Source organism: Mus musculus, chromosome 11 (genome assembly GCF_000001635.26).
Source record: "Mus musculus strain C57BL/6J chromosome 11, GRCm38.p6 C57BL/6J".
In the NCBI taxonomy this organism is placed as follows: Eukaryota; Metazoa; Chordata; class Mammalia; order Rodentia; family Muridae; genus Mus; species Mus musculus.
Window position 1 is genome coordinate 116803054 of NC_000077.6, and position 25968 is coordinate 116829021.

General features: G+C 52.3%; 1 protein-coding gene across 5 annotated transcripts; it reads right to left on the reverse strand.

The window, feature by feature from the left end:
• Nucleotides 1-346: 346 nt before the first annotated feature.
• On the reverse strand, nt 347-25074 carry Mxra7 (matrix-remodelling associated 7). 5 transcript variants are annotated; one of them, XR_001780042.2, is made up of 5 exons: nt 24676-25029; nt 13132-13189; nt 8870-8963; nt 7727-7814; nt 3519-4915 (listed from the first exon to the last, which is right to left on the reverse strand). XR_001780042.2 is itself a non-coding variant. In NM_001347633.1 (5 exons), the coding sequence occupies exons 1-4, from the start codon at nt 24943-24945 to the stop codon at nt 7781-7783; spliced, it is 456 nt and encodes a 151-aa protein (NP_001334562.1). In that variant the 5' UTR covers nt 24946-25074; the 3' UTR covers nt 3519-4915; nt 7735-7780. The 5 variants fall into 5 exon arrangements, 4 of the variants coding, with proteins under 4 accessions (NP_080556.1, NP_001334562.1, XP_006534069.1 ...); NM_001347633.1 differs by having other exon boundaries at nt 7735-7814; nt 24676-25074; NM_026280.3 differs by lacking the exons at nt 3519-4915; nt 7727-7814 and adding an exon at nt 347-1601 and having other exon boundaries at nt 24676-24993.
• Nucleotides 25075-25968: the final 894 nt, after the last annotated feature.

Sequence of the window (25968 nt, forward strand, 5' to 3'; positions counted from 1 at the left end):
CGGCTTCTGAGTCTGCAGATACATTTATTTCATCATCTGTGTGCACGTGCGAGTGTGGACATAAGCATGAGACCCGGGGAGGCAAGAAGAGGAGGAGGCACCTGTGCTCTGGACCTGGAGTCACAGGAAGCTGTGCGCTGCCTGCCATGGCTGTGGGAACCGCACTGAGGTCCTGTGGAAGAGCAGCAAGCACCCTCTACTGCAGAGCCCTCTCTCCAGGCACCTGCACTCACATGCACCACACACACACACACACACACACACGCACACACACACACGCACGCACTCACATGCACCACACACACACGCGCATAGTTAACTCCGGTCTCCATATTTCGAGCTACGTCTCTATATCAATTTAGCTTTATTTTAGCAAATAAAAACGGACCTTAAGAGCTTTCCCACTGGCCAGGCAGTGGTGGCGCAAGGCTTTAATCCCAGCACTCGGAGGCAGAGGCAGGTGGATCTCTGAGTTCCAGACCAGCCTGGTCTACAGAGCGAGCTCCAGGACAGCCGGGGCTACACAGAGAAACCCTGTCTGGAAAAAGAAAAACAAAAAACCTTCCTTCTTCTTTCCTTAGGATAACCTTGACTCAAGTCTGCTCAGCCTATGAACTTTCTGGCCAGTGGGGTGATAAGAAGTAGAACAAGATGTGGGTATAAAGGAGCTGCTGTGACCCCCACCCCCATCGTTGCTGAGTGATCTCCCTTGGCACTTATTCTAGAGGACACCGGGATGCTTTCTGGTAGTTTCTCATTCTCTAAAGGCCATTGGTCTCACCAAAGGGACTGATTATGTTGTCTTTTTTGAGCTGCGGTAGGGTGTGGGGAAGAAGGTGTCTGGTGCTGGGGGTGGAACTCAGGGGCCTTGATCTTAGCACACACATGCTCTACCCAGGGCTCCTGCTATGTATCTGGCATAATCTTCTGTGTGACAAACACACTCAAGGCGTGACTGTACTGAGGACAAGCTTCAGCAGTGACCCCACGGTTCTGCCCCAGGGTGATGGCTGGACCTTTCAATCAGACATTTACTAAAATATTGCTCCTCTACTGCTTGCTTCAACTACCACCCCAGATGCTTCCAGAAATAACCCTAGGGCAGAATGAAGAGTGTGGTGTTACTAGATCACACCTATATCCTCCCCCCATAGCGCCCCGTATTTTGTCTACACTAAATACTTAGGTGCCAAACACCGAGTCTCATCATCTCCCCTGGCCCACCCACTCTGAGTCTGTAGAACACGGCCCAGCTGAACCCACACCAGCAAGCTGAAGCCAGGGCGATCTGGGGTTTCCTCCCTGAAGAAATGATGTAGGTTCCTCTGATGTGATATATAAATTGCAGATCCTTACATAACATAGGTCTCTCTGTTTTTATAAGACAGTCTTTCAAACAAAGGTCTGGGAGTCACAACTAACTGCCTGGGCCGAGTCCCTCAGAGTTGTCATGATGTCCTGGGTCACATCTTGCCGGGTGACAGGCCTACATGTCATAGAGTCGGAGTTGCTCCTGCATGTCCCCGTCTGACATCTCGCCAAAGGTGTCCTTGTTGTCCTTCATGAGCTTGAAGATGGCAGCCAGCTGTTCTTTCTGAACTCTGTTGAGAAGAGAGGATGAGAGGAAGAGGGTGCTCCTGACCCAGGGCAGGGGCGGGGCGGGGCGGAGCAGAGCCGGCCTGTGCTAATGGCCAGGTGCAGACTCTCCTCTTTTCTAACGACTTGTGCTTTTCTGTGTAAGCTCCACTTAAAACGCAGGAGGCAGTTGGCACTAATACACTCAGTCCTGAAACCCTTGTCACTTTCTGCTTGGGCCTATTATAGCTGATCTGCATGTCACAGTGGAGCAAGGAAGAAGGACACCCTACCACCACCACCACCACTATGTCCTTAAAGTAGCTTGAGGTGCTGAGAAAGAGGAATGAACCAGAAGGGAAGGAAATGGAGGCATACAGATGTGCACATACAGATGTGCAGGCCAGAGTGCAGGGCAGTGGGGAGGGTAGGTTGAAATCTAGCCCCTGGGTTCTGCTGCCTAGAGAGAGGAACATTTCCTCATGTGCTCAAAGCAAGTGTGGATGCAGATGCCTCCGTGTTGGCCCCATGGTTTCCATGGCTGCTTTGTGGTTTGTGAGACTCTGGCCACACCATCTGACCAGCGCAGAAGGACTCCCATCGCTAATATCAAGGGTGGGCTGAGCAGCTGAAGCCAGGGACAATGTGCCCTGTGAGCAGCATAGATTCTGCAGTTCCTGCCCCCATTCATGACATACTATTGCTTTGGGACCTAGAGAGAACTGAAGCCATGGAGCCACAGTACAGCTCAGATCTCTAGCTGTGCCTTAGGTCCGTCATAACTGAGCATGTCTCCACAAAGCTTTTGCCAACTGGATTATCTGGAGGGGTGGTCCTGATGTGTCAGGTCTTAGGCTATGGTTTTCACTTTGTAAAATCCTGGCTATCCTAGAACTTGCTTTGCAGACCAGGCTGGCCTCAAACTTGCAGAGATCACCTGCCTCTGCCTCTGCTTCTGCCTCTGGAGTGCCGGGATCAAAGGCAGGTGCCAGCATGCTAGTGTGCCAGGCTCTTGTGCTTTCAATGACATTCCTTCTGCTGTGAGTTCTCACCTCCACCCTCCACCCTCCACTCAATCAATGGTTTTCTGTCCACAGTGGCTTCTAGCAGTTGGATTAACAGATGTCCCGATTCCTACCCTCCTTTCTCTGGACAAACTAGGTCTGTCATCAGTTCTGCTGTAAACGGAAGAGGGGCCATGTAGGCTGCACTCTGAACCCTACTATGTGAAGAATGGGTATGGTGAACAGAGAGGATGCCCCCCCAGAGCCGTGGATGAAATCACTGTCAGGTGCATGGTTAGCACAGTCCCTTAATGAATGTCCGTAAGGTTTTGGCAGCCATGATGGCTGTGTATTTATAATAATAATAATAATTGTTATTATTATTATTATTACCATTATTAATTTTTAGAGTTCATTTTGGAGGCAGGGTTGTTGAGACAGGGTCTAACTATGTAGACTTTGCTAGCCTGGAATTCGCTACGTAAAATCTGCCTGCAGATACTGCGATCACAGCTGATGCTACCAGTACCCCCTACTTATAGGGCCATGGCATTTATTTATTTATCCTTATTTTTATGTGTATGGGAGTTTCACCTACACGCATGTATATGTATCATGTGTTTGCCTGGGGCCCTCGGAGGTCAGAAGAGGGAACTGGATCCCCTGAGGCTAGAATTACGGATGGCTGTGAATCATCATCTGGATGCTGGGAACTGAGCCCATCTCCTCTGCAAGAACAAATGCTCTGGGCCCAAGAGCCATGTCTCCAGCCCTGGGATGTGTATTTTCAATCAGGTGTGCATAGGGCTCCATACTCTGCTGGGATTGTCCAAGACATCAAAATGAGGGAAGGCTTAAACTTATGCCCATTGTTTCTAAAGATTTAAAAAAAAAAAAGAAAAGAAAGAAAAAAAGCAAACTGAAGAAACACACGGTAACCAAGGTTCTCTACTCGATGTTTATTGGCCTGAACACAGGCTGAACACAGGGAGCCAAGCCGCCAGCAGTGCCAGGGCCTTGCTGCCCACAAGCCATGCTCAGGTTCCACACAAGCCTAGCTAACCATATCCAGAGGAAATCGCTATTCTATGTGGAGGAGATCCCAGCATAGGCAGGGACTTGGCTATTGCTGTTTAGGGACAGTTGAGTGTGACTGTTGGTCATGTGGCTCTGTGTCTAGCTAAGGCAGTGTGTGTGTGTGCACAGTTTGTGTGTGTACAGCTGCTTTGTCGTCTGTTCAGCCCTAAGCCCGGAACCCGAGTTATCAGGGAGGAGACCGTCGGGAATACACGGCTTAGGAGTTGATGCTGGACATTTTCCAGGCTTCTGTTAAATAGGAAGTCTTCTTAAAAAAAAAACAAAAAAAAACAAAAAAAAACTAGTGCTTTAGAAAAAAACGTTTTCACCAACAAGTCTATGACTTCCAAGTCATTTGGTATAAATACTATCAAATATAAAATTCTAAAAAAACCTAACCTGGGAACGGTGAGTGAGTATCTGCTGAGGTTCTAAGCCATCTAGAAAAAAAAAAAACTTAGAAAATGCACGGCCCAGAAGTCTCCTGGAGGCTAATACTGTCATTGCTTCTGCACGCAGAAGTGGAGACTGGGCTGAGCCGGTAAGAACACTACTGGGAAGGCTTCTTAGTATTGAGAGGGTTGGACCCGAGACTCCTGTGGTGGGGGTGGGAGCACAAAACGGAGGCCCTATTAAAGCTAATGCCTGACATGAGTCATTCCGGCCTGAGAGGAAAGTGCCCCAGCCCCACATGTGTGTGTGTGTGTGTGTGTGTGTGTGTGTGTGTGAGTGTGTGTGTGTGAGTGTGTGTGTGTGAGTGTGTGTGTGTGTGTGAGTGTGTGTGAGTGTGTGTGTGTGTGTGTGTGTGTGTGTGTGTGTGTGTGTGAGTGTGTGTGTGTGTGTGTGTGTGTGTGTGTGTGTGAGTGTGGGTGACCACCCGTGAGTACCAGTGGACTTCACTTCCTTTGTCTATTACTTCTCAAATCTGGTGGTTTGGCTTCAGTGAGAACAAAAACACAGAGGGATTGTGGGAACAGGGTGTGGGGGGGGGGCACAAAGGCTGTGGGGAGCAAACATGGCTGGTAAGAAAAGCTCAAAGCCTGAGCCCATACTGCTGGCAAGCTTCCTCCTCTGAGGAGGACAGAGACAAGGCCATGCCCAGGATCTTGCTAGCCCAGGGACGCACCCCAGCCTGCATTGGCTCCTCGGGGGGGGGGGGGTGTTTTTGTTTTTTTTTTAAATCTCTCAAGCTTTTAGGATGTCAAAAGGAAGGAAAGCTTTCAGGAAGAGGCTAAGGACACCTTCATTATTCTTCAGTTCTGTAAAGAGAAACAGGGAGAGAGAGATCATGTATTTTGTTCAGTCGATTTCAGAAGCAGCACAGGACAGGAGGGTGGGCACAGGGACGAGAAGGAAGATGTTTGGAATTGCAGAGGCCATGGTAGGCTCTGCTGCTTTCTTAGACCAGCAGTTTGCTCCTCATATGTTGCAGGGACACAGCTCTGTTAGTCCCCCCCCACAGCCAAAGCCAGCTGTCCCTCTGCCACTTTCAGCTTCTGAGAAACAGAGACGATGTTCAGTGAGCTTGCTAAGCCTTGGCTGTGTGGTCACACTGATGGAATTCCTATTGCCTTAGATAATTTTTTTTTTTTTTTTTTTTTTTTTGCTTCCTGCTGCCTGGGTCTTCGTCTGCTGTGAGGGCTCTGAACCTAACCCTGCAGGTTCCCCAGAAGGGCCAAAAGCCTGGCCAACTCTCTGACTCTCTGAAGGCCCGAGGTCTGATTGTGTGCCTTTGGCGCCCTCTCCTGGAAGCTGGAGTTATTGCATGCTTTCAGCCGTTATGCAGGAAGAGCCTGAACTCTTAAGGTAAGGCTGGGGGTGGGGGTCCCCACTTTTCTAACTGCCCTAACATGTCATACAAAACCCTCTTCTTGGGTCCTGTCTATTTCCATGAGTGAAAAGATAACAGACCTACAGACAGTCAGGCACAGCAGTGAGGGGCCTGGCCCGGGCTGGCAGCACAAGCTTAGTGTACAAGCTGGGTTCCTCTCTCTCTCTGGGACCAGCAGGTGGGATATCCTGCTAAAAAGCAAAGCCAGCCAGGCTTCTTGGCCTGGGAGAGCAAAAGTCTGCCATCCAATGAGCCCAGGCACACTGAGGGAAGCTTCGGAGAGCGGCAGGGTCAGAGCCAATGTGGGGAGCAGGGGAGGAGTGTGCGTGCCCACCCAGAGGGAATTTAAAAAGGTTAGCGTGCAGAGCAGCAGAGATTTAAGCGGTTACTGCCTTCTCACTTCCCAGGCTCTGGACAGGAGTTTTGTCTGAGCAGATCCAGGGGCAGAAAGTCTCAGTTGGGATGGTAGGAGAACCCATTTGGGGCATCCAGCTTGCTCAGTGCTGCTCCCTGAGGAGTGTGATCAAGCCTGAGGAGAACAGAGCAGAGCGCTGCCGCAGAGCTGGGCCCTAGGCGCAGCTGCGGTGGCCCAGCTAATGATTCAAAGTGAGAGGGAGAGAGTGCACCATTTACCTGCTAACAAGGTGCTTGCTTGCCTGTTTATCAGCCTAGAAGCAGAAAGAGGCATTGTGCTGGTAGGGACAGGTCTGACGGGCAGCCTGCCAGCTTGAGAGAGTGGTTCATTAGTTTGATGGTAATGTAGATGAACGGTTTCATTATTATTATTATTATCAATTACATTTGTATTTGTTTTGTGTGCATGTGGAACTTGGGGGACAATCCATACCACTTGGTTCTCCCCTTTTATCGAACTAGTCTGAGGCTCAGACTCAGGGCGGCAGGCCTGAGCAGGGTTGGCAGCAGGCACCTTTGTTCTCTGAGCTAGCAAATACACTGGTGCTATTTTTCAGGGGACAGTTCTAGAGCCGTTCCCCAAATCCCGTTGGGTCCAGATCTGTCATGTAGCTATCGTTTTTCTAAAAGCCAGAGACAGAAGGGTGAAGCCAACCTGAGCAGCCTCTGCAACCCCCAGCATCAGATGTGGCACAGAGGTGTGGTCAGGGGATGCCCCTCCGGCTGGGCCTGCGTGCAGGGCTGGGAGGGAGCAAGCAGATGTCAGGTGAGATGGGCGTGGGAGAGCCACAGGAAGCATGCTGGGTTGGGGCAATGGAATGAAATGAACTCAGGCCCTGCTGGGACCTCAACCAGTCCCTCCTGCACACAGTGAGGACTTCTCTGTGCAGAGGGCGAGTCAGGGACTCCTTCTTCACTCGGAGCAGCTCCTTGGCACACTCTGCAGCTCACAGAACAGCCTTGAGTGTCAACAGCAGAGCGAGTCATGGGTGGTCTAGAGACTCCCAAAGACTTGGAGAAGAAGGTCCTCAGGCAGTGGGGAGTCTGCTGTCTTTGTAAATGACATAGAAGCGACTTTGCCTTTTCATTTCTTGGCCTCAGCTCTGACAGGGGACAGTGGCAGACCCCAAACTCGAGATCTAACTGCTTTCCTGTATGACAGCCCCTCAAGGCCTACAGTGCATTAACCTGAGTGGATAGAATGGGGCCATGGTGCTGCCAAGCTCCCATCCCCAGGGGTCTTTAGGATGGCAGGGTGTCCTGCCCTCTCTCTCCTCTCCAGCCAGGGCTGGATCTGTGGCAACACCTCAGCTCTGACGCTGGAGTTCCAAAACAGCCTCAGAAAAATGACCCTGTCTGCCCTCTGGATTAACACCAGCATGGGGTGGACCACAGGAGGCCCTAGCCTTGGTCTGCAGGCCCAGCTCTGAAGATCAACAGCCCTGCACCATGGGAGGGAGTGCAGGCCTTCTCGGGGTTTCTGTCCTGCATTGTACAGCCAACTGCCTCTCCTCTGGGTGAGACAAAGCCACATCGGGCACCTCACAAGATGTATGCACATCCCCATAGCAGCCCGGGGCTCAGGGAGGATGGTCCCCACTTAATCATACTAGCACCTATACCAGCAGACCTTGGGGAACCCTGGGAAAGGTTCTTTATGTGTCTGGGAGTCCTCGTGCACAGGAAGAACAAGATGGGTTCAGAGGAGACGAAATGCATTCATTGGTTATGGAGGCGTTGGAGGAGGGGTTTAGACCACGTCAGTGGCGCTGGGGGACACACAGCAGACAATGTAAGGAAAGCACTGCTAGTCTACGAAACCAACCTCCTTACCACAAGGGTTTGCAAGAACATTTGTGGCCCGGGACTAGGGGACTCGCTACAGGGAGGTGAGGTCAGAGGTCAGCTCAATCCTGAAATATAAAGGTGGCAAACGGGGTCACAACGAGAGGCAATGTCCTCATACAAAGAGTCAGGGGCTCCCATAGCAAGGGCTTCTTCCCGTCTGTGTACACCGACATCCCTCTGCACCCAGAGGTTACACTCAGCATCTTGATAGGGAGACAGGATCTTGCACACAGGGTTGTTGTGATACTGGAGGGATACTGGTGGCCCTGGAAGCAGCCTAGGGAGGTGGGCTGAGCTGTGGGTCAGCTCATGAATCGGTCTAGTCCCCACCAGACCCTCTGAGAAGGGCTTCTCTATAACGCAAGGGCTCTGCTCACACTGCTGGGGGGCGGGGCGGGACAGCAGGTGCACATGGGGTTGGGGGTACAGTGGGTTATGGCCACCTTGGCCATCCTACTGCTTCTGAGCACCCTTCAGCCACCCGTGCAGTCCGGGTAAAACGTTGAGGGGGAAGTCCTGGGGGCTCTGGCGGTTGAGGGGAGATGTCCTGATTCCAGAAGCCATACAGCTTCCTAGAGCTGTGCAGAGCGGCGCAGAGTGGAGCTGTGCAGAGCTGCGCAGACCGGAGCTGCGCAGAGAGCTGAGCAGCGCTGCGCAGAGCGAGCGGAACAGATAGAGAATGACACCGTGGGTGAGGGAGGGTGGGGGCCGGAGGAGGGAGGCTGCCAGATGGATGAGCACCAAGAATCCCGCTCTGTCCTCAAGTGACAAATTGGTTTTGTCAGGGACTCTACGCATAAGTGAGCAGTGAGGCTGCTCCGGGCCCTTTCCTGGCATCTCACTCATTGTTTTCCAAGTTGGGGAGGCTTCGGGCAGAGAGAATACAAGAAATGGACTCTCCTCTCCTCTCGCGCCCTCCCTCCCTCCCTCCGTGCTGCCTGCCTCCCGGGGTAGCTTCTTCTTTTGGTTGAAGCTGGCTGAATATTCCCAGGACGAGAAAGGACGCCCCGCCCCCCACCCCCAGAAAAAAGGGAAGAGGGAGTAGTGGGCGGGGCTGCGGGGCTTGCAGGAGGCCCACCCCTGCTTGACCCTTACATTAGTGCTGCAGAAGCCGACCTACCTGTGTTCCTCCTCCAGTTCTTCTTTGGTCATCATCTTCTTGTACTGGCTTCCCCTCAGCTGCCCAGGGCTGTATTTAAAGGAGAAGGCTGCTCCTGTGGGGACAGTGAATACTGTTTATTGATGACCGGGGGGGGGGGGGGGGGGGGGGGGGGGCAGTCCCTCTCAAGTGCTTAGCAGTACCCCCTTTCCTCTGTGTGTATGTGTGTGTGTGTGTGTGTGTGTGTAGCTGGGGATTGAACTCAGGGCCTTGTACATGGCAGGCAAGCATTCGTCCTAGAACTGCATCCTCAGCTCTCCATTAATTTTCAACAAAGCTCAATCGGTAGATGAAAAAATAAAATAAAATAAAAAAAGCCAGAAGGTAGTGTCACGTGCCTCTGGAGTCCCAGCACTCAGGAGGCAGAGGTAGGTGAGTTTGAGGCCAGCCAGGTTTACCAAGAGAGTTCCGGGACAGCCAGAAATACACAAAGCAACCCTGTCTCAAAACAACAACAACAATAACAACAACAATAACAACAACAAAAATCCAACCCCCCAAAACAACCAAACCAAACCAAACACAAAACAGAAAGAAAGAAAGAAATGGAAAAAGAAAAAGACCTGCTGTCAGAGAGGCCAACAAGCTACAATGTTCTTGTAGTGGCCTGAGTGCATCCTGGAGGCACCCCCACGCAGTGACGTCATGTTCTCACCCCAGCACATCTTATACTTTCTATGAACTCCTGTGGTTTCTTACGCCTTGGTCTTTAATGGGGGGGGTGGGCACAGATGGAACTGAGACAGCCAGAGAGAAACTAATCCCTCTGCCATGCCCTTCCATCTTCCAGATGACATTCCCTCTGCAGGCCAGGTTAAGCCAGCCCAGAGCTGTCTGCCTGTCTGCGTCAACAGTCCAGCTGTTTGCCTGGGAGGGCTTCCTCTGCGCCACTGTGGCCTCCCCCCACCCCAGTGTGTGCTGATCAGAGCAAAAGCGGATACCATTCACATGCTGGGCCCCAGGGACTCAGGGACTCGGACCTTCCTTTTCTTCTCCTAGGCTTGGGACAGACATCGGGGCCGTGGTGGGATGCACAAATGCACAGGCTTGGCGGACTGCCAGCATCTGAGAGTAGCCTCCAGTCCTGCAGACTATTAGAAAGGCAGATCTGCAGGTCTGGCAGGAGGAGGGGGAGCAGAGGAAGGCCAGGGCATGCATGCATGAGACACGGCGTCCCAGCAGAGGGAAGCAGGGAAGCATGGAGAGGCGGGGTGTCCTGATGTAATAATCTGCTTGGAAGCAAAGCCTTCTGTGTCCCTTAATCCAACCTGTATCTGAGACAAGATGGCGGGCAGGCTGGCCAGCTTCTAGCTAATGTCTGTTAAGGTAGACCGGCTGAGGGTGGCTATAGCCGGTGACGCTGGTGTCCCCTCTTCCAGCTGCTATCCTAGAACTTTCTACTGCCTCCCGGAGAGTCTGAGACACCTCCACTGTAGGTCAGGCCCCCGCCACTCGCACACGTCTTCAGATATACAGATGCTGCCAAGAAGGAAGAAAAGCCACTGGGGTTAGGACTCTCACCTCGCCGAAAGGAAGGAGGTTCTGAAGATGAACTCAGAGCCCAAACGTTCCACAGAGCCATGCTGTGCCTCATCAAGCCTCACTTAGGAGGACTGGGGTCCTACCTAGCCAGCTGCCCAGGGCCCGAGGCTTTCCTCCGGAACCAATCTACTTCTTACAAGGACCTGCTTTGCTCCTGAATCGCTCTACATTTAGAGAACACAGTTCTAGGTGCTCTGGTGACCAGACGACAAGTGTGCAGCTAATGAAGACTCGAATCAGCAGCCGTTCCCTGGCAAGGGTGGTGGAGTGGGCGGAGTGGGTAGGGGGCTGAAAGAGCGCCGATGGGGCGGCTGTGGTAGCGTTCGTCCATCTTTAGTCCCAGCACATCGGGGTGGGAAGAGGTAGGTCTCTGTGAGTTCCAGGCCAGTCTGGTCCACATCAAGTTTCAGGCCAACTATACAGAGGGTACAGGGTGGCATGCTGACTATGGGTGAGGGGGACAGAGGCATATTGGTCAATTGGGGTTTGCCTGGCTGTCGGGGCCCTTGCTGCGATGAGGCTGCAGCTCTGAGAGTCTGAAGTTCTTTGCCTTCTCAGAAACCCTCCGCTCTCCTCTGCAGCTCCCCAGCACACTGGTCTGAAGCCTCACCAGGCTAATAAGCATAGCCCAGGACGGCCCACTCCATCTGGTCTAGTTCATAGGAACCAAGAGCTTTTCAAGTCCAGGGTGTGGCCGGAGACTGAGGAACTTCCCCGAGCAACTGCAGTCTGCTGCCCAGGGCTGCAGCTCCTACTGAGAAGGCCTTTGTTTATCCCAGATCCCTGAATATCCTGCATGCCAGGGACAACAACCGGGGCTTCAGCTTGCAAGCTGCCCCCTCGCTGGGCCCAGAAGCAGTACTGACAAAACCAAAGAACCCCGACATCTGGGCAGCTGTGTTGCTGTTCTAGAAAAATAAACACAAACGGCTCTGCCAGCTTGGTGCGCGCCTGGGTTCTGGTTTATGGGACAAGTCTGATTAGCCTGATGCTTTTCCAGCCTGCCAGGACAGCTGCCCTAACGCAGGCCTTAACTCAATCACACTCGGTGGGCCCAATCCAATTTAGTTAGAGCCAGAGGGCCGGGTGTGAGAGTCCCCAGGGAGTGCGTGCAGGATGGGGGCTTCCTCTTCCAGGCATCAGGCCGCTTGGGGACGTCATTTTAGCAACACTAATCAATTAGCCTGGGAGGCTGAGCTGCTTCCAGCAGGGGGGCTGGCGGGCAGTCTCACTTCCTTCTAACAGCTGAGACCGCTGGCCTTTCTCCCCTCTGCCTGGTTATAGATGGGAGGCCATGAATGTTGGGGGCTGTCCAAGGACAGAGGCTCAGACGAGTGGGAGGACTCCGGAGCAGACATGTGGCCAGGCGGGCAGAGGGCTTGACGTATGTGAGACTGTCAGCGGAGTTAGGGATGGTAGCCTGTAGGTGTGCCTGCTTGGTTTGCCCCAGTTTTAACCTCCCTTCTGCATGCTCCAGTCACCAGTAGGACTTTGGTAGCCACGCCAGCAGGGACAGACAGACAGACAGACTCATGGGACTGCTGTTAACTCCTATCTCCATGATTCAGGAGCAGAGAGCAAGGGCCTGGCTGGCCAGGTGTTGATATCCCCACCTACCTCTGCCCGTGCCTAAGGGGCTATGCCAACAGAAACCCACAGCCCTGTTCTCCTCGAGAGGGCCTGGGGACTTTCTGGGCTCTGTAGCTAGCTCAGTTACCACATTCCTGAACCCACTGCTTCCCATGGAGCCTGCCAGCCAGCCAGCCGTTGGCTTAAAGCTGCAGCCAGTTCTGCTTTAAAAAAAAAAAAAAAAAGAAAGAAAAGAAAAGAAAAGAAAAAAGGAAAAAAGTATCGCCAGGCACTAGCTGTACTGATCTAATAAATATTAACATTTTTACTGTTTTTTTTTCTTTTTTGTTTGTTTTGTTTTGTTTTGCTCCGGTTTCTCTTTGAAGGAAATAAAATATGACAGATCAGCCAGCCTGCCAACCAGCCAGCCTGTCTGTCTGTCTGTCTAGAACACACTGGGGCCTCTTGGTTCCATGTGTTCCTGTGGTTCCCCATCTGAGCCACCCCAGGCTCTGGAGAAGCAGCCCCCGTCTCCTGGAGGGCCCCTCAATCAAATGTACCAGAGAAAGAGGAAAGGCAGGTATGGATGGGAGAAGGGAGAAGATACCCAGCAGCCAGGAAAAGCCCAGAAGCTTTTACCTCTACGGGGTGTCCTCCTGCACCCAAAGATGCTTATACCACAGACAGAAAAGCCAGGAACAAGAGTTCAAACAAGGAATGGAGGGAGGGGAGGATGAGGGGGAGGGGAGGGAGAAGGGGAGGGGAAGGAGAGGGAAAGGGGGAGGGGAAGGAGGGGGGAATGGGGAATCGGAGGGGAGGATGAAGGGGAGGGGAAGGTGGGAAGGAGGTGAGGATGGGCAGGGAGGTAAGGGTGGGCAAGGAGGGGAGAGGGAGGGCAGAGGGAGGGGAGGAGAGGGTGGGCAGGGAGGGGAGAGGAGGGGAAGAGAAGGGAGGGGAAGGGAGGAGGAGGGGGAATAGAGCCTTGGTCTCATGATCCCATTGCCCCTCTCACCCACTTGGTCCCCCAGTTCTCAGATCCCACTGCCCTAAGACTGGCTCAGGGGGAGACAAAGACTGCAGCCCAGGCAGGAGAGGGAGAGGGTGCTGCTCACCGTCTTCTTCCTCAGGTTCTTCAGTGGGTGGCCCCATCTCACTGTCTGAGTCTTCATCCTGAAGGACAATGGCAGGGGTCAGTGCTGCTTAACCAGACGGACCATCTCTGAGGTCCAAGGTGGGCATGTCCAGCTGCCATGGAGGAACCTGGGTGTCAGGGCCAACTCAGGGGTGAGGAGGCGGCGACGGGGGACTCTGGGTACCCTCAAGTCTAGTTGTTCCCAGGTAGAGCCTGTCCACAAATTTAGGTACCTTTTAAAAAATGATGTATTTATTTTTATTTCATGTGCATTGGTGTTTTGCCTGCATATATGTCTGTGTGAGGGTGTTGGATCCCCTGGAATCAGAGTATAGAAGTTGTGGGCCACAATGAGGTTGCTGAGAATTGAGCGCAGGTCCTCTGGAAGAGCAGCCAGTGCTCTTAATCAGGAAGACATCTCTCTAGCCCCAGGTACCATTTTGGTAAGTGGCCTGGTACCCCCGCTCTCACCTAAGTAAGTAAACTGAGGCACTGAGAACACCAGATACTGAGGCACTGAGAACACCGGATACACTACCCAGAGCCAAGGCCAGCTATTCCAATATGGCAGCCTTTCCTTGTTTCTTCCAACATCATTTTCTGTCTCCAGTCAGCTTAGTGACCATTTACCCCAAACTGGAACTCTGCCCCCTTTCTCCTGGTCTCTCCCACACATGGATTCAATAAACAGATGGCTGGAGAGAGGCATCCCGTCCTGGGATGGCCTTGGTGGAAGGAAGGAGTGACTTCAACTTCAGGAATGTTTGAGGATGAGAGAGACATGTGACTGGCTAGCTATGTGGGACTAGAGGGTGTGGGCAGGGGAAGAGAGGCCGGAGGATCTGGCTTGGAAGCCTAGCGGGCCAGTGTGGAAACTTGAGGTTTGATGGGGAGGGCGTGGGTGGAAGTGAACTGCCTGCAGGGGAGGCGAACACTGGTGTGGATCTGGGGTATCCCAAATACCCCAAGAAGCAGCCAACCTCTACAGGGGGAGGCCCTATAACAGAACAGCCAGCTGAGCCTGGAAATAAAGCTTTCACTAGCCCCATGGTAGTGGGTCCCAAGCAGCGGATTCTGGGGTCTTGAGCTGCTCAGGACATGGGGCCAGTACCCACTACTTAGCAGCCTGTAGACTCGGTGCCCAGCTATATAGAAACATACTGCCCCAGGACTGGCAAGGCTGTGTCATGGGGGACCAGACACCTCCCCTGTTTTGCACAGCAAAGTATCTTTGTGCCTAAGGGACGTGAGTGGGTTGATAAAGGAGATAGCCCTGTTGGTTCAGGGGAGTCATTCCTAAGGCTCTGTTGTCTAAACTGGAAACACCTATCTGGGACTTCTATACAACAGTGCTAGAGACTGGTTGAGATATCAGCACCCCTCAGCTAGATTCAGTTAGCTAACATGATCTCCAAAATACTAACCTGTCTAAAGTCACCAGGCATGTATACCATGTAGGGATACAGGAGCGCGTGGGCACATGCTGACTGTGCAGAGGGGTCAGGAGAAATTATAAGGGGCTTGGGCAGATGGGCAAAGCACACAAGCCTGAGGAACTGGGTTTGGATCCCCAACAGCCATGAAAAGGAAGGACGCGGTTGTGCATGTGGTAACTCTATTGCTGGGGTTTGTGGGGGCTGGACAGACGCAGATCCTTAGGGCTGGCCAGCTAGCCAGCCTGGGCAACTTGGGAACTCTGGATTCAGTGAGAGATCCTGTCTCAAAGGAAAAGAGGGAGCTGGGCATGCAGTCACAGCCTTTAATCCCAGCACCAGAAAGACAGAAGCAGGAGGACTGCTATGAGTTCTCTTGGCCAGCCTGATCTACTTAGTGAGCTCCAGGTCAGTCAACCAGAGCTACACAGCAAGACTGTCTCAAAAAATAAAATAAAATAAAATAAAATAAAATAAAATAAAGCCATCAGGACAGGTATAAAGGTGTTTGTGTATGTGTGTGTGCACATATATGTGTCTATGCACATGTGTACCTCTGTGTGTATGTCTATGCACATGTGTCTATGAAATGTGTGCTCATGTGTGTGTGTGTATGTATGTATGCATGCATGTATGTGTGTATATGTATGTCTATGCACATGTGTGCCTGTGTGCGTGTGTATGTGTGTGCCTGTGTGCATGTGTGTGTGCACGCGCGCGCGTGTGCGTTTGTACACATGTGTGTGTAGAGGCCAATGAAGCATGTCAGGTGTTATGCTGCATCACTTTTTTGCTTTGTTCCCTCAGACAGAGTCTCTACTGAACCTGGAGCTAGGCTGGCAGCCATTACACCCCAGTGATCCTCCTGCCTCTGACCCCTTCAGTTTTGGAGTTACAGGTATATGCGCATGAGTTGTTTTTACGTGGGTGTTGGGGATTCAAACTCAGGCCCTGAAGCATGTTCAGAAAGGCTCTTACCCACTGAGCTATCTGCCCAGTCTCTAGGATGTGTCTTAATCCAAGGTCCACTGTCCTTATCAGACACACACAGAGAAACACAGCACACAAAAGACCCCATGCACACCAAGGAGAAGCTCCGGGAAGAGATGCATTGCCAACACCTTGGTCTTGGACTTTGGACCCCAGAGCTATGAGAAAAGAAATTGCTGTTGCTTAGGCCCCAGGCTCACGGCATTTTACTGCAGCAGCCCTGGCAGGGCCATACATCAGGCTCCCGGTGACAGTAAACCAACCTGGTGCAAACTAGACGCTGTAACACAGGCTGATGTCATCCTGGCCGATCCCCCAGCAGGCCTGACTGAGGCTCAAAGCCAATCACCTCACAGGTGGTTCTGTTGCTGCCCCGCCTGCTGCTCTCTGCAGTGTACTAAATAAACCTGCATGCTTTCTAAACAAAACTAAGCAAACACCAATCATCCCGTGGAGTCTCAGTGCGGTATAACTGGATGGACACACTCTGTTTTAACTGCTCATGTTCTGAGATAATGTTCCAGGTTAGCTTCTTCCAGAGGCAGTGAGAGACAGAAAGTCTCCAGTTAGCATCCCCAAAGACCCAGACAGTGCTGCAGGAAATGGAACAGGCAGACTTCTGGCTGATTAGAAGAATGCAAAGTGTGTGTATGTGTGTGCATGTGTGTGTGTGTCTGTGTGTGTCCATGTGTGTTTCTGTGTGTATGTGTGTGTGTCCATGTATATCTGTGTGTGTCTGGGTGTATCTGTGTGTGTGTGTGTGTGTGTATCTGTGTGCGTGTATGTATACATCTGCTGCCCCAGAAGATGGACCCTATCAAATGACCAGCAGGAACTGTGTGGTAGCCAGCAAAGCTAAGCCAGATGTGATGCACATCTGGACTGACTCTAGATTATAACAGCTCTACCAGGCAGGTGGACTGATCCCAACTCTTTGTGTGTGTGTTTGGGGTGGTGTGGGGCAGAGAGTAGACAGGGCCTTTCTGGGCAGCCTTGGCTGTCCTGGAACTAGCTCTCTAAACCAGGCTGGCCTCGAACTCAGACGCTGACCTGCCTCTGCCTACTAAGTGCTAGAATGAAAGGTGTACGCCACCATGCCCAGCTAGCTGGTCCCAATTCTTCAGTGGCTAATTCCTGGAGAAAAAGCAAGGCAGGTGGGGGTGGAGGAGGCTGCCTGCAGTTCTCTCCCCCTAACAGAAGGCTCAGTTTCCATCTTTGCATGGTGACAGGGGTGGCAGTAGAGTTGGAAAGCAGAGCTAACCGGTGCCAGCCAGTTCAAACCTGGAGCCCTTCTCCTCAAAGCTTCCAGCAGATGACTTTGGCCACCTCCCTGTCCCCAAACAATGCTTCTGGGGGGACACTTGGACCCCACTCACTAAGTCTACTCTTGCCATTGATGAGAAGATATGCTCCTTAGGACAAGGAAACAGAAGCAGCCGTTCTGTCCCAAGCCAGCCCTCTACGCCCATCCAGCTCTTCTGGGCAACTGCCCAACACTTGCATCCCAGCCTCAGACAAGACTCCAGCCAGACTCCCATGTTCCCTGTCACTCCCCAAGAGTCACCACATTCTCCATTTTCTGCTGGCCCATGCAGGCCTTCCTGAGGCCCTGGGCCGATTCTCTTCTAATTCCTCCTACTTTGAGAACACGTTAGGCAATCCTTTGGACTACAGTCTGTATTCTCTGTTTTGTGTGTGTGGATGGCTGGCACCACAGGCATCCCCAGTGCCACAGAGGTCAGAGGAAAACATTGGATCCCACAGCTGTCAGCTGCCATGTGGGTGCTGAGAATCAAACCCAGGTCTGGAAGAGCAGCCAGTGCCCTTAGGCAAGGAGCCATCTTTTAAAAAACCAAAAACAAGTTTTTTAGCTAGTTTATTTTTGAGACAGAGTCTCAGCCCAGGATGGCCTCGAACTTGCTGAGGCTGACACTAAACTTCCATCCTCCTGCCTCTGCCTCCCAAGTGCTTGGATTACAGGCATGTGGCACCATCTAGGGACACCCATCTTTAGGGTCTGTGATCTGTTCTTTGTCACTCACTCCTGGGTCCCCTGACTTCCTCAGTTTGGCCAGAGGTCTCCCAGATGACAGGGTCTGACAGCTTAGAGCTATTTTGGACCCTGAACTCCAGGACAGTAAGAGGACATCCCTGAATGGGGCAGCTCTCTTTGGCTTTGTGCAGTGAGCTCTACCTATGTCAGGCCAAAGAGGGAGAGAAGTGCTTAGTACCAGAAACCACAGATCACACGGACAGAACCCAATTAAAACATGGTGCCAGTTTCTGGTTGAACAACTCTCAAGTTGGGGAGCTCACTCCCTTACTGAGCAGTCTACCTGGGGGCTGGGGGTGGGGGACATAAAACATAGTGTGGGAGTAAAGTTCTGCAGCAGGAGGATGCCAGCCAGGCCACAGGCAGGGGGAGAAGGGAGATGCCTTTCAACCCCTGAGGTTAGAGACAAGGAGACTGAGCCTGCCTTCAGAGAAGAACCAGCAGCGAGTTTTTGTTTTGCTTTTTTTTGTGGTTTTTGCATGCTCTTTATCTTCAAGACCTCATGGGTGGCTGCTGTGTGGTGGGCCTGTCATGGGAGTGGGGACGGGGCAGTGAACACCGTGGGCAAAGGCCTTTTCTCATTCCTGTGTGTAGACATTCCTCTGCACACACAATGTGCTCAAAAATAAAAGATGACCTCATGCTGATTAAGTGCTCTGAGGAAAGCCAAACAGGATGATGCAGACAAGAGAGAAAGACAAGAGAGAGAGAGAGAGAGAGAGAGAGAGAGAGAGAGAGAGAGATATTAACGTCTGCTAACATGGTCAAGGGCATGATGACAGGATGCAAACAGGGCTTTTATAAAGATGCAGGCTGGGCAGACAGGCAGTCAACACACGGCTGCTGGACATGGGCCTGAGCACCGGGAACACACTAGTGGGCTCAGCGGGAACAGTGAGAATTGTGATCAAGGTCCATCACGGAGTCTACCCTCCTGCAGAAGCTGCAGAGGGCTTCAAGCAAGGATGCTGGGATGCGACTTCTGGGTTATGAAAAGCGAGCCGGGAAGGTGTTGGAGCTGGGATGCCTAGGACAGCAGGAGCCTTGGGAAAGGCTCTCAGGCGGCCTGCAAGAGCCCAGCATGGAACAGCAGCCAGCAAGACTACAGGGGAACCGGGGAGCTGGTCCTTTGGGAGACAGGCAAGAAGGCTTGGGGGACAGAGAAAAGAGGATGGCAAGACAGGCCTGGGCTTTGGTAAGGAGCAGTGAGGAGGAGGAGGAGGAGGAGGAAGAGGAAGGAGAGGAGGAGGAGGAGGAGGAGGAGGAGGAGAGATCGGGGGAGGAGGACTGGCTATGACAGACGCCTGAGGAAGATGGGTGCCCACAGGAGATGGGAGAGGGCTGCATGAGTGGACGTGGCTATCCGTCACTATCGTCAGGACAGTGGTGGCCCAAGTGCTCTACAGGACAGCAATGGTGGAGAGAACCCTTATGCCCTTCAGTTGATATTATAGACATGAACCTTCCAGTAGGGGGAGGGAGAAGGAGAAGAACATGTGAAAGGCCAGAATCTTAGCACAAGAGCACGCTTACACGCACATATGCACTGGGTAAGGGGCTAGCATATACAGGGGGCCAGAGAGGAATGAGCTAGAGATGGACCAACTAATCGATTTTACGGCTAGCTCTCACACCCTGACCCCTACCCTCTTCAGACATCCAGTCCAAAAATTCCATTGCAGGCTCTAAGTGCATAGCCCAGGCAAGGGCACATTGCCGGCCTTAAGCAAACTCGTTCAAATGAGAACAGGCATGACAGACTCAATCCCATCAGATTAAGTTTTGGGCAGTGCTCTCATGACAGGGTTTAGAAGAGACCAGCTTCATAAAACCAGAGAGAAACAAATACACAAAAGCCCCGTGGGCAGCCGACAGCACTCCGCCCAACTCCCGGGGCAGATGCTGGGCTGAAGTCCAGCCGCCAGGTTTCAGAATAAACAGATTTAAGACAGAGAAGAAAGTTAAGAAGGGACTGAGGAAGACAGACCTGAGAAGGTTGGAGAATGTTGTCATTCATTTGGGAAACCCAGACTGGAGAGTGTCGATAAACGGACTATAACAAAAGGTTGGATCTAGAGCACTTGCTGACACACGCTCCCACACAGGAGCGACGGGTGGGTGGTGGCTTCTAAAATCTCTTTAAGGCTTCATCTAGAGGGTAGGCCAGTTTTGGATTCTTCAGGAGTGGGAGATGTGGGCGGTTTGGCCCAGAGCGAGGCTTGCTGCAGACCAGCAGCCAACAGCGCTGGAGGAGGTATGTCTATGCTGTGCAATTTATCTCCTACTCTGGGTTCTCAAAAACTAAGAATCTACACAGAAGAAAACTATCCCGGGAGCTCCCGAATGTCTGTGGTTCTTCAGTCTCTGCTTATTATTAATTATTATTATTATTATTAAGAAAATTTTAGAGCCTGGAGAGATGGCTCAGAGGTGAAGAGCACTGGCTGCTCTTGCAGAGAACCTGGGTTCAGTTTTCAGCACCCACATGATGGCTCACAACCTACCCTAAACTCCAGTTCCAGAGCTCCAGTGCCCTCTTCAGACCTCCAAGGGCACCAGGTATAGATGGTACATGGGTACCAGATCCTTTCATGCAAAGCTCTCATACATTTAAAATAAGACTTTTAAATGTAAAAAAAATTTAAAATTTTTAGTGTGTGTATGTGTGTGTGCGCGCACCATGTCACACAAGTGGAGGTCAGAGGACAACTTGTGAGAATTGGTTAGACCCTGGGTCATCAGGCTTGGTGGCACACACCTTTGCCCACTGTACCATGCTGCTGGCCCACTTTTGTAGTCTCTGCTACCCACTGTAAAGCAAAGGGTGAGTGCTTAGGGAGGGTATGGTGGCAGATGCCCCTAGTCTCTATGGTGCTGGAGAGATGGTCTGTCTGGTGATTAAGAGCACTGACTATTCCAGAGAAAGGTTCAATTCTCAGTCCACATGTGGCAGCTCAAACCCTCTGGAACTTTAGTTCCAGGGCATCTGACCCTCTCTTGACCTCTGGAAGCCCCTCACATGCACATGGCCCACATACATATATTCAGGCACACATACACATAATTTTTTTTTTTTTTTTGGTTTTTCTGAGACAGGGTTCCTCTGTATAGCCCTGGCTATCCTGGAACTCACTTTGTAGACCAGGCTTGGCCTCAAACTCAAAGATCCGCCTGCCTCTGCCTCCCAAGTGCTGGGATTAAAGGCATGCACCACCACTGCCCGGCTATAAATCAGCCAGGCGTGGTGTAGCAAATTTAAGAAAATCATTTCTAGGGTTGAAGAGACAGCTCAGTAGTACCGGCACTTGCTGCTTTTGTAGAGTTCCGTTCCCAACACCCATAGGGTGGCTCACAGCCCTCTGAAATTCCAGTTGGAGGAGGTGGGTGAGAATCTGACGCCGCCTTCTGGCTTCTGTGCTGCACATACATACAGGCAAAACACACACACAAAAATAATTTTAAAAAATACACTATCTGGGGGCTGGTGAGATGGCTCAGCGGTTAAGAGCGCCGACTGCTCTTCCAAAGGTCCTGAGTTCAAATCCCAGCAACCACATGGTGGCTTCACAACCATCCCTAACGAAATCTGATGCCCTCTTCTGGAGTGTCTGAAGACAGCTACAGTGTATTTACATATAATAAATAAATGAATAAATAAATAAATATTTTTAAAAAATACACTATCTGGCCAGGCGGTGGTAGTGCATGTCTTTAATTCCAGCACTCAGGAGGCAGAGGCAGGCAGATTTCTGAGTTTGAGGCCAGCCTGGTCTACAAAGTGAGTTCCAGGACAGCCAGGGCTACACAGAGAAACCCTGTCTCAGAAAACAAACAAACAAACAAAAATACACTTTTGGGGTGGTGGTGGTGCTATTTATAGCTATAATTCTAGCACACGGGAGGCAGAGGTAGAGCAGATCTCTGTGAGTCCAGGGCCAGCCTGGTCTATAACTCTGTAAAGTTCCAGGCAGCCAAGGCTACACAGAGAAACCCTGGCTGGAAAAACCAAACAAATAAAAACAACAACAACAATACCCCCCCACCCACCCACACACACACTATTTAGTATAGTGCCTGTGGTAGTACATGTCTTTAATCCTAACACGTGGGAGTTGGAATCAGGGGGATTAAAAATTCAAGGTCCCGTGCCAGGTAGGTGGTGGTGGCATACGTCTTTAATCCCAGCATCTAGGAGGCTGAGGCAGGCCAATCTCTATGAAGCTAGCCTGGTTTACAGAGTGAGTCCCAGGACAGCCAGGGATACACAGAGAAACCCTGTCTAGAAATACAAACAAACTAACTAACTAACTAAAATAAATAAATAAATAAATAGGAAAAAAGCTCTGCTCCCTGGCTTTAAGAAGGTCCAGCTTTTGTCTGGACCCTGCTGCCTCATAGCACTCTCTGGGACCTAGGTGTGTTCACCATACTTCCTGAACTGCTGGCCTCAAGTCATCCCCCTGCCCCCAGAGAGATGAAAGCACACTGTAACAATAATCTTCTGCCCGCTCAGGATCTCCCTGCCCAGGCTGTAACCTGCTGGGGAGGGAGGAGGAAGGCGGCCTTGCCCGACTTCAGGTTGGCTCACACACACACACACACACACACACACACACACACACACACACACCCACCCACCCACCAAGCTTTTTGTCTCCATTCAGGCCTCAGTCTGTAACTGCCTCTGCCCACCACCTGGCCCCAGCCTTCAGGGCACCCAGCCTGCAGGAGCTGATGCTGCCCAAGCGATCTCCAGCGGCAGCTGAAGGCTGCCTCCCTGACCCTTTTTAATAATCAGCTTTGTGAGTCAGAGGCTGCAGCTGCCCCAGACTGGCCAGCCCTCACTGGGACAGGAGCAGACTGGGTTCGGAAGGAAGCTGACAGAAAATGAAAAGGAGACTGGGGTTGGGGGGTGGGGGGGTGGTGAAGCCTCTCAGGCTTCTAAACTAACAGCAGGTAGGGTGGTCCTTGATCTTTCACTTGGGGACCACAAAGCAGGCCTTCTCTGAGGGCATCGTCCAGTTGCAGCTTCCTGTCCCAACTGCAGTTATCTTCCCCCCCGGGGAGCAGTCTTCCTTCCTCTCCCCGGGCAGTAGGATCATCATCGGAAGAAAGCGCTGGGAACACTTGAAAATGCCTGAGTCTATTTCTAGACAATTTCTAAGCAGCGACTTCTAGCACTGAACCCACTACGGAAAGAGTGGGGGAGACACAAAGGCACCTGTAAGTCTCGGGCCCTCACCCGGTACTGGAGTAGAGGGAGTTGACGCATGCCCATAAGAGATGCTCCTGATTTCCAAATGTTGAAACTGCCATCCTGTTGGGTGGATTCCCTCACTACAGCCTGGCTGCCATCTTGAACTCCCTGTGTGGTACCTTGTCCTTCAAAGCATCCTGTAATCCTAGGGTTTGGTTTTGTTCTTTGGGGATGGGGGGGGGGGCGTGTCTCATTATGTAGACCAAGCTGGACTGGAACTCACAGAGATCCGTTCCTCTCTGTCTCCCGAGTGCTTAGAATAAAGGCAGAATCTCCAGGCTCACTCAGCTTAAACCACAGGCTTTGGGAAGCTGAGGCAGGAGGATTCTGAGTTGGAGGTCAGCCTTGAATACATAGTGGGTTCCAGGTCAGCCTAAGCTACATGTCAAGAAGTCAAGAATCTGTCTCAGTCAAGCAACCAACCAAAACCAGAAAAGGACCCGTTGGAGGATGCGTGTGAAGAACACCTCGGAGAAAATCCAGTAGGAAACTGCTCTACTCCAGAGGATAAAGTCAGGACTGTGCCCTGCTTAAAGACACCTTGGACTTTGATCTTGAATCTGCTGCTGCGAAATAGGAAATAGGCGAACCATTTGAAACAGGGCTGATGGGGACAACCAGGGAGAGCCTGAGAGAAATCCCAAATCCACCTGGCCCTCACTCCAGGACTGTGAGCTCCCAGCAGCCTTCCATTCTCTCTGGGCTGAACACAATAGTTCTCCTATTCAGGGCTAGTTAGAAGCCACTCTAATGACACAATTAGTCACCCACTTGTCAAGCAAAGAGCCTGCTAGTAGGGAGTCTGGCAGACTCAGCAGAGAAAGGCCTGAGCCCAGTCTCATTGCCGCCTCTCCTGTCCCAAGAGCTTCACTCCAGGGTAAACCATTGTATCCAGCAAGGGAAGGAGGCGGCTGCAGAGAGCCAACAGCTTGCCCACGGCGGCTAGCCCACGGCTTGCCCACAGCTTCCACTATGCTAGCCCACGGCTTCCTAACCATCCTGCCACCCAAGAACAAAGTATTGAAATCTGACCAGAGACCAGAGCATGTGGCCTGGCCTGGCACTGTGACATCCCAGTATCCCGGGCAAGCACGGATCCAATCTGCAAAGATGCATCTCAGAGACTGAACGCGTGAGGGGTACCCTGAAGACTGGTCAGCTGATAGCTCCTAGGAGGTGGGCAAGGTAGTTTGGGGGTATCAACTGCGATGGTCAGGGCCTCCTCTTGCACCTTTTGTTTCATATAAGCTGGGCTCATCCCAACGCAGGGGGTGGGGGGGTGAGGAGGTGTCAACGCCTACAAGCAGTTTGAAAGCTACAATACCATGGTCCCAGTAAGTGCCTTCCTCAGTCCCGTCCTTCCAGCCTCACAAAACGCCCACACTGACTCTGGAATCTGGATTCGAGTTGACCTAAAAGACAGGCAACTTCTCTTCTTGCACATCCCACCCCAAAGTACTGTGTTGTCAAGAGAGAGCTCACTTTAATTCAGACCTTGAAGTAGGACACGTGTTTGTGGATTTAGGCAAGGGTGGGCAGAAGCCAGGCAAGAGGAGGGTGCTGCAGGGCAGAGTGTCAAGGGCCTTGAAAGGCCCGGGACGGCCAGGACGGGGAGGAAGGGAGGACAGCTCCAAAGCAAGGCACTTGGAGGCACTTTGGGGGAGGATGGAGCGTCCCAGCCCCAGGAACCCTCCTTTCCTGCCGGCCACTAGCTCGGCCCTTCCTGGGCAGGTCCAGCCAGCAGGCTCGTAGGCGCCCTCCCGGGGACCCCACGGCGATCTCGGAGCGTACCTGCCTCCCCTCGGCCGCTGGCTCCTCCGCCTCGGACTCCTCCGGCTCCGCCACGCGCTCGGACTGGCTCGGTCCCTCCGGTGCAGGCTCCGGGGCGCAAGACTCTGGAGGTTCAGGCGGCGCAGGAGCCCCGGGGGCCTCGTCCGAGGCGGTGCTCTCCGGGGCCGGGACCCGGGCCGCCCCACGCCGCAGCAGCAGCCAGGCGAGCAGCAGCGCCAGCGCCGTGACCAGCGCGGGTAGCGCGGCCAGCAGCTCGACCGGCGACTCCATCGCGCCGTGGCCGCCGAGTGGCCGCCAGCCCGGACCCCGAGGGAACCCGCCGCGCCCCGCCGCCAGGCCACGCCCAGGGGCGGAGTTTCGTCAAGCCCACGCCCCTCGCGCCCTGGAGTGATTCGGAGTTCGGACCTTGGGAGGCGCTGAAAAGCTCGCTCTGGGGCACCATCTCAGCTCAGGCTTCAGTGCATTTCTGCCCTACAGAAGTTCATTTAGAGATGGTAGTGCAAACAGAAGAGAGCATCAGATTTCGTTACGGATGGTTGTGAGCCACCATGTGGTTGCTGGGATTGGAACTCAGGACCTATGGAAGCGCTCTTAACCGCTGAGCCATCTCACCAGCCCTTCCAAAGAACTCTTAAGTTTCTACTAGGGACATGGTGGCTCTTGCCTTTGATAACAAATCCCAGAACTCCAGAGGCAGAGACGGATGGGTCTATGTGCGTTCAAATACAGCCTGCTTTACACAAGCAAGCCCCAGGCTGTCTAGACTGCCTATGAGACATGGCGGAAAGAGATGAGAGGTTGGCAGCATGGCCCGCAGTTGCAGCATTCACAAGTTTCCGTTAACCACCACTGAGAAGAGACACATCCCCTCCAGCCCAGAGGCTGTGGGGATAGGATTGGGCTCTTCCTGCTGCTGGCTGGAGCTCACAGCTGTGAAGATGGTGTTAAGAAGGCTGGTTTTGTTTTTCTGTATCTTTCCCACTGCTCTCTCTATTGGTTAAAGTGTAAAACACACTGTAGCAACTGTCTACCTCCCTAGCACACCCCATCCGCCTTTTAGTTACTTTGAATAAATACAGGGCAAAGTTTGTCAGAAACAAAGAACAACAGAAAGCAACTGGGCTTAACAGGTGCCTGTAACCCCAGCATTCAGGAGGTGGAGGTAGAATTCATTCAAAGCCTGTCAGGGTTACATAGTGAGTCCCGTTTCAGCCTGAGCTACATGAGACCCTGTCTCAAAAGAACAGAAAGGGGTTGGGCTTCCCAGCTATTTAGAAAGCCCAGTAGACCAAC